The sequence below is a fragment of the Salvelinus sp. IW2-2015 genome, linkage group LG32 (genome assembly GCF_002910315.2).
Source record: "Salvelinus sp. IW2-2015 linkage group LG32, ASM291031v2, whole genome shotgun sequence".
Taxonomy (NCBI): domain Eukaryota; kingdom Metazoa; phylum Chordata; class Actinopteri; order Salmoniformes; family Salmonidae; genus Salvelinus; species Salvelinus sp. IW2-2015.
In genome coordinates this window covers 12,784,899-12,793,787 of record NC_036871.1, presented here as the reverse complement: position 1 = coordinate 12,793,787, position 8,889 = coordinate 12,784,899, and the positions used below count along the sequence as shown (strand labels likewise).

Below are 8,889 nucleotides of genomic sequence, written 5' to 3'. Positions count from 1 at the left end.
CCAAGTTAAACAATTTAAAGGCAATGCTACCAAATACTAATTGAGTGTATGTAAACTTCTGACCCACTGGGAATGTGATGAAGGAAATAAAAGCTGAATTAAATCATTCTCTTTACTATTATTCTGACATTTCACATTCTTAAAATAACGTGGTGATCCTAACTGACCTAAGACAGGGAATTTTTACTAGGATTAAATGTCAGGAATTGTGAAAAACTGAGTTGAAATGTATTTGGCTAAGGTGTATGTAAACTTCTGACTTCAACTGTAATGGCAATAGGAAAAAGAAGAAGAATAGCTCATGATCTACAGCAATCCTATAAGTGGACCACAAAAAATATGAAATACCTAGGATGCTTAATAAGTGACAACAAATATACTATATAAAGATAACTTTATTCCAATTAAATGGAACAATCTTCACATAAATCATACAGTTAGAATAAACCTCGTCAATGTTTTTGTATTTATCGTCAGTAATACCAATTACCCCACCAAAGACATATACTTGGTCATAACAGACTTCATATGGGAAAATAAAATTCATAGAATAAAAAGGAAAGTTTTACATCTTCCTAAGTCTGAGGGTGGTTTTAGCCTTCTAGAATTGTATCAACTCGCTACCCAAGTCTTTAACTTGTGACATATAGTCAAATACCCTAAAGAGGAACAATGGGTACATATTGAAGATGTGCACATCCCCAGAATATTTGTACGAGTCTATTTTCAAAGGATAAAGCTAAGAACATTAACAACTTCATAGTTAAGAACACTACAACAACATGGAAGAAAATGAAACGTATTCTACAATAACCAATATTTCTCCCTAAAAACACAACCCTATGGAACAATCCTTGGATAGCTTTTCAGAATTCACTGATAAATTGGTCCACAATAGCATAGAAACCGTAAATGACTTGCAAACAGGAAAAACATTTATTTACATGACAGAATTGAAAAGCAATTTTGGACTGACCAACGTAGACATTTTAAAATACATGCAACTTAAAAGTTACATACCATGAAAATTCTATTTGAAATCTTTTGAACACCAGAGCAACCTACAGAACCTTGCGAAGAGCATATCAAATTGACAATCTCTTAGATTTTCTAATTTTAATTTCTGGAACCAAGACTTAAAAGGAACTGATGTTGGCACAAGATGGAGGGAATGTTGTAGCATAACTAACGAAATTACAGTTAATTAAAATGTATGCTTAATCCAGTATAAACTAATGTATAGAATTTATTATACAGAATTCACAAATTCTACAGCACAACCGTAGAGTCATGTCTTCAGTGTAAAACTAATAATGACTCAATAATCCATGCTTTTTGGGAATAATATAAAGCCCAAAAGTTATGGGCGGAGCTGGAAAGTTGTCAGACTTATTACAATATAAACATATTTTTAATTTGTCTGTTTGCGTATCTCAAGACATGGCATTATGGGGGTGTAGTGAGATACCCAATGGGCTGGACAATTCCCTTCTCATCACTCATCTTGAAAAACGTGTACTAAAAACGTGGAAATCAGTCAATCCACCATCATTAACACAATGTAAAAATCTAATGATTTATTATTGAAGTATTTGAAATAAAATAGCATGGGCAACCGAGAAAAACGAATTGTTACAATTTAAGGCCATGTGCCAAACAATTACGCAGGCACTAGGGAGGGCGTATGAACATGCAGGTCTGGGCAGAGAAAATGGATTCGTTGTTTGTGTGCGTCTGTAAATTGTTGATCAAATCTGTATGTTTGTATGTGGTGTGGATTTTTAAATTATTTTTTAAATTTAAAATAGATATACTCTACCAGTCAAAAGTTGTAGAACACCTACTCATTCAAGGGTTTTTATTTATTTTTACTATTTTCTACATTGTAGAATAATAGTGAAGACATCAAAACTATGAAATAACACATAGGGTGGCTATTTGAAGAATCTCAAATATGGAATCACGTAGTAACCAAAAAACTGTTAAACAAATCAAAATATATTTTATATTTGAGATTCTTTAAATAGCCACCCTTTGCCATTATGACAACTTTGCACAACCTTGGTATTCTCTCAATCAGCTTCATGAGGTNTTTCTACATTGTAGAATAATAGTGAAGACATCAAAACTATGAAATAACACATAGGGTGGCTATTTGAAGAATCTCAAATATGGAATCACGTAGTAACCAAAAAACTGTTAAACAAATCAAAATATATTTTATATTTGAGATTCTTTAAATAGCCACCCTTTGCCATTATGACAACTTTGCACAACCTTGGTATTCTCTCAATCAGCTTCATGAGGTAGTCACCTGGAATGCATTTCAATTAACAGGTGTGCCTTCTTAAAAGTGAATTTGTGGAATTTCTTTCCTTCTCAATGCATTTGAGCCAATCAGTTGTGTTGTGACAAGATAGGGGGGTATACAGAATATAGACATATTTGGTAAAAAACCAAGTCCATATTATAGCAAGAACAGCTCAAATAAGCAAAGAGAAATGACAGTCCATCATTACTTTAAGACATGAAGGCAACTCAATACAGATAATTTCAAGAACTTTTAAAGTTTCTTCAAGTGCAGTCACAAAAACCATCAAGCGCTATGATGAAACTGGCTCTCATGAGAACTGCCACAGGAACAGAAGACCCAGAGTTACCTCTGCTGCAGAGGATACGTTTATTAGAGTTACCAGCCTCGGAAATGGCAGCCCATATAAATGTTCAAGTAACAGACACATCTCAACATCAACTGTTCAGAGGAGACCAGAAAGAAACCACTACTAAAGGAGACCAATAAGAAGAAGAGACTTAATTGGTCCAAGAAACACGAGCAATGGACATTAGACTGGTGGAAATTTGTCCTTTGGTCTAATGAGTCCAAAATGCAGATTTTTGGTTCCAACCGCCTTGTCTTTGTTAGACGCGGTGTGGGTGAACAGATGATCATCGCATGTGTATTTCCCACCGTATAGCATGTAGGATGAGGTGTGATGGTGTGGGGGTGCTTTACTGGTGACACTGTCTGTGATTTATTTATAATTCAAGACACACTTAACCAGCATCCACAGCATTCTGCAGCGATACGCCATCCCATCTGGTTTGGGATTAGTGGGACTATCATTTGTTTTTCAACAGGACAATGACCCAACACACTTCCATGCTGTGTAAGGGCTATTTTATCAAGAAGGAGAGTGATGGAGTGCCCGATCAGATGACCTGGCCTCCACAATCCCCCGACCTGAACAAAATTGAGATGGTTTGGGATGAGTCGGACTGCAGAATGAAGGAAAAGCAGCCAACAAATGCTCAGCGTATGTGGGAACTCCTTCAAGACTGTTGGAAAAGCATTCCAGGTGAAGCTAGTTGAGAGAATGCCAAGAGTGTGCAAAGCTGTCATCAAGGAATAGGGGGGCTATTTGAAGAATCTCAAATATAAAATATATTTTGATTTGTTTAACGCTTTTTTGGTTACTATATGATTCCATATGTGTTGTTTCATAGTTAAGATGTCTTCACTATTATAATACAATGTAGAAAATAGTGAAAGTAAAGAAAAACCTGTGAATGAGTAGGTGTTCTAAAACCTTTGACCGGTAGCGTATATTATTTAAAAAATAAGCTCTGTGTCTCCAACAGACCTCAATCGAGGTAATGCTCTTTCCTGTGTGTATTAGAGAGCTAGCCTGTGGAGCAAGTGTGTGTGTGTGTGTGTGTGTGTGTGTGTGTGTGTGTGTGTGTGTGTGTGTGTGTGTGTGTGTGTGTGTGGTTGGTGTGTGTGTTGTGTGTGTGTGTGTGTGTGTGTGTGTGTGTGTGTGTGTGGTGTGTGTTGTGTGTGGTGTGTGAGAGAGATACAGTACATTTAAACATTCTTGCAAATGTATCAAAAATATCTTATTTACATAAGTATTCAGACCCTTTGCTATGAGACTCGAAATTGAGCCCAGGTGCATCCTGTTTCCATTGATCATCCTTGAGATGTTTCTACAACTTGACTAGAGTCCACCTGTGGTAAATTAAATTGTTTGGACATGATTTGGAAAGGCACACACCTGTCTATATAAGGTCCCACAGTTGACAGTGCATGTCAGAGCAAAAACCAAGCCAGGATGAAGGAATTGTCCGTAGAGCTCCGAGACAGGATTGTGTCGAGACACAGATCTGGGGAAGGTTACCAAAAGATTTCTACAGCATTGAAGGTCCCCAAGAACACAGTGGCCTCTATCATTATTAAATGGAGGAAGTTTGGAACCACCAAGACTCTTCCTAGAGCTGGCCGCCCAGCCAAACTGAGCATTCAGGGTGGAAGGGCCTTGGTCAGGGAGGTGACCAAGAACCCAATGGTCACTCTGACAGAGCACCAGAGTTCCTCTGTGGAGATGGGAAAACCTTCCAGAAAAACAACCATCTCTGCAGCACTCCGCTAATCAGGCCTTTATGGTAGAATGGCCAGACAGAAGTCACTCCTCAGTAAACKGCACATGACAGCCTGCTTAAAGTTTGCCAAAAGGAACCTAAAGCACTGACAGACCATGAGAAACAAGATTCTCTGGTCTGATGAAACCAAGATTGACCATAAAATAGCTGTGCAGCGACGCTCCCCATCCAAACTGACAAAGCTTGAGAGGATCTGCAGCAGAGAAGAATGGGAGAAACTCTGCAAATAGGTGTGCCAATATTGTAGCGTCTTACCCAAGAAGACTTGAGGCTGTAATCGCTGCCAAAGGTGCTTCAACAAAGTACTGAGTAAAGGGTTTGAATACTTATGCAAATGTGATATTTCCATTTTTAAAACATTTAATAWATTAGCAAAAATGTCTTAAACTGTTTTGCTTTGTCATTATGGGTTATTGTGTGTGATTGATTAGGGGAAAAAACKATTTAATACATTTTAGAATAAGGCTGTAATGTAACAAAATTTGAAAAAGTCAAGGGGTCTGAATACTTTCCGAATGCACTGTATATAACTGTATATAACTGTTCTGCCCCTGAACAGGCAGTTAACCCACTGTTCCTAGGCCGTCGTTGAAAATAAGAATTTGTTCTTAACTGACTTGCCTAGTTAAATAAAGGTAAAATAAARTKTWAAAAAWATATATATATAGAGAGAGGGAGAGCGAGAGAGGGAGAAGGTGAGAGAGAGTGTGTGTCTTCGTGAGTGTGTGTGCATACGTATGTGTTTGTGTGTGTCTCTGTGTGTGTGAATGCATGTGTTCCTGTGTGTCTTCTCGTGTGTGTGTGTGCGTAAGCGTTTGTGTGTGCAGAGGCAGGATAGGGATCTCAGAAGGGGTTATCTAATCATCAGTCTGATAAACAACCGTGACCTTTCGCATTTGGGGAGAGAGGAGCTGTCACTCTGTTGGAGACACACGCTTTACAACCCTGAGAAGGAASGAGAAGGACTTGGGAGRGAAGGAGAGGAGAGGGGAGAGGAGAGAGGAGGGGAGCGGAGGGGGGAGGACAGGGGAGAAAGGAAGGGGAAGAGGGAAGAGGAGGGAGGCGGACAGGGAATAGAATGAAGCGGGAACAGCGAAGAGAGAAAGGAAGCAGATGGGGAGAGATGAGTGTTTTTGTTCCGACTACTGCTGTGGGCTCAATGGAGAGCAGTGGAGTGGAGGGGTTGGAGGAACCGTACAGAGAGAGCTGTGGTGGCTATATCTGGACATTTGATACAAGCAGCACTTCACAAATTGTAATGTAATATTGTGGCTGAAAGTTCTTAGCCTGGGTACTAGTCTGTTTGTGCCAACAAATATTTRGCATATGACACAGAGCGGAATGTTAGCAAAAAACAGGTCTGGATTTCAGTCTACAAGGATTTTTGCCAAGAACAAAAATCTGCAAATGGCTTTTTCTAAAGGTTCAATACTGAGGTCAAAGCTCATTTTTCCAAAATATATTAGAGCAGGCTACGTTACCTCCACAGCAAACTGCTGCAGGCCCCCAATGTTGATAGGTCCTTCCTCGGAGGCGAAGAGGTTGCAGCCCCCCACACAGAGCTCCGAGGTGGGGCACACCATCCCACACGTCAGCCCCAGGGGGTTGTCCGACAGGATGGCCTTGGCCGCTCCATAGTAGTTCTGATTAGAAACAAATACACACACAGGCATGTTGATATTGTAGCAACACAGTGGAGGTGAGAGAAAGGTACCGGTTGAATTGGTCAACTCTAGAGTAACTATACATACAGTTAAAAACGCATTCATGCATTTTCCTTTGTGTTAAGGTAATTCATATAAAGGAATTTGACGATATACAATGTCTATGCATTCCTAATACTGTCTGTCCATTATCATCAAGACCAAGCGAGAAAGCGCTTTCTTGCCTTGTTTGAGATGCTGGTGATGAAGGACTTGATCTCCAGGTTGGTGGGGCAACTCTTCTGGCATGGTGCATCAGCACATTTCAGACACCTGCGGGGGTGAAAACATGATTACATTCACAATATACCAATCACCAAAAAATGACAGTAGATGATTGTTCCGAAGCATTTCAGATACCTCCTGTATAATATTTGACTACAAAGAATTTCTCTGTTATGATATGCCACAATAATAAGAACAGGCACCACTTTTTGCATCAAAGGCACATATGATACCATTGTATTACTATACGATTAAGGCCTAACTACAGTAGCCTATGTTGTGAAGAGTAACCAATCATCCGACAGTCCTGATTGGATGAAAGAGATGTGTGTTAAGTGGTAGCCCATGTATCTGATGCTGTCTGGACCAAAAGAGTATAACATGTTGCCACCGTAGCATTTGATTGATTGATGCCAGCAAGCATTAGGCCTCCCTTGATAAAACAATAGTAAAATAATTAGCCAATCAGCATTGAGCATTGAGCAAAATGAAAGAGAGGAGGATGGCATTGGCATTCAACTAGTCTACAAGGAGGGTAAGTCAACATTTGTTGTTTTACTTGTGCACGCACGCGCGCCGACCACGCGCGCACGCACGCACGCACGCACCAACACACACACCACAACACACACACACACACACCACACACCACACACGCACAAATCAGTACCATGGACAGCCACATGATATTTAGAAACATTGATTGGACTAAATTGTTTTCGGCATCTTGACGTTTGTTTTCAGTGTATTAAACTAAGCCTATACACTGAGTGTGAAAAACATTAAGAACACATGCTCTTTCCATGACATAGACTGACCAGGTGAATCTATTTTTAAATCCAGTGTAGATGAAGGGGAGGGGACAGGTTAAAGAAGGATTTTTAAGCCTTGAGACAATTGAGACATGGATTRTGTATGTGTGCCATTCAGAGGGTGAATGGGCAATACAAAATATTTAGGTGCCTTTGAACAGGGTATGGTAGTAGGTGCCAGGCGCACCAGTTTGTGTCAAGAACTGCAACACTGCTGGGTTTTTCACACTCAACAGTTTCCTGTGTGTATCAAGAATGGTCCACCACCCAAAGGACATCCAGCCAACTCAATGAATTGAGGCTGTTCTGAGGGCAACTCAGTATTAGGAAGGTGTCCGTAATATTTTGTACACTCAATGAAATAGCCTTGTTGATTTGATGATGTTTAAATGTTTAAATTGAAATGGTACTGAAATAGCGGAGGCAGTGCTCCTGAAGTCTTTGTGCTGACTTGCGGTAACTCTCTGGTTCTAAATCAATAGTTGTTTAGTAAGCTGTCAAAAAACATTAACTTGCTTTATCCATACTGTAATTGATATAACGGTTTGTTACATGCAATATTTGCTTTGTGAACTTCACTGGACAGATGTTGCTCTCCGGTTTTGTGATGAAATAAACATATGTGTAATTTAATTTATTCCTCCACTGTGTGACTGTCATCTTTTTGTTGTCACGGCCTTATTGTATGTCACGTGGCATATGAACGAATGGGTTATAGAGCAAGCAACGCAATTATCACAACATAGKTTTTTTTTACTGGCTTGGCTTGGCTTCCTCAGTGATTTTACCCACACACCGCTACTGGATGCAACTCTAATAATTATTTGAAAAAAGTTGCATGAAAGGCATGTGCTCTGCTCTGTTTCTTGCACAGGCTGCACACACTTCATCAGTCTCTCATTCACAATTTGACAAGCACTTTTTTAATATTCTCACCCATCAGACTATTCTCAATTTAATCTGGTCTTTACATACAGCCTACTAATATATGTGTGGAATTATTTTTGACTCAGAGTGGCCCACCACAACAACAAAAAACGAACTCGAAGTGAATGGAGAAAGCGCTTCCCCTGGTTACGTATTTAATATACCAGGTAGGCTACACYAGTTGTAAAGTGTATTAATGTGCTTGATTTGAAGAATTTAGCAATAGATAGGCTATAGCAGCACGAGAAAGCTGGTATCCTCCTTTAAATAGTGGCCAGTCAAAACTCTGTTTTTACACACGATTGCGCAATGACTGGCCTTATAAGAACACATGTATAGGCTCCGTAGGCTACGGGCTCTCCAACCTTGTTCAAGGGTGTCCTAGGCATATATGCAACACTTACAGTTATCTAGCCACTACATGATGCATGGTGCATGTTGCATGGTGCATGATGCATGGTGCATGATGAAAAAAATGAATGCACTGTTTCTTGCCTTAGTCTGCACACGCTGGGCATCATTCACAAGTGATAATATTCTCACCCATCAGACTATCCTCAATGTAATCTTGTCTTTACATATACTAACTAATATATATATATGTGAAATTAGTTTTGATTTAGAATGGGCCATTGTCATGTACCATGGACAGGGGAAAAATACATCCGTATGCACTTGGACAGCGAATAGAGGACCCTTTACCTGCGGTTCATTTTCGTTCAAGCCATGTTGGCTACTCCGGTTGTAAAGAGAAGCAATGTGCTGAGTATTAGGAAAGTTGAGAA

The 8,889-nt window shown here is 39.6% G+C and overlaps 1 protein-coding gene across 2 annotated transcripts in view; it reads right to left on the bottom strand.

The window, feature by feature from the left end:
* Positions 1-8,889, bottom strand: part of dpydb (dihydropyrimidine dehydrogenase b) — a 159,742-nt gene that overhangs the window by 107,249 nt on the left and 43,604 nt on the right. For both annotated transcript variants that reach the window (XM_070436750.1, XM_023976995.2), the window contains exons 4-5: positions 6,326-6,413; positions 5,919-6,080 (exon numbers count right to left, since the gene is read on the bottom strand). In XM_070436750.1, coding sequence (XP_070292851.1) covers positions 5,919-6,080; positions 6,326-6,413 — 250 coding nt within the window. The remainder of the gene's footprint in view (positions 1-5,918; positions 6,081-6,325; positions 6,414-8,889) is intronic.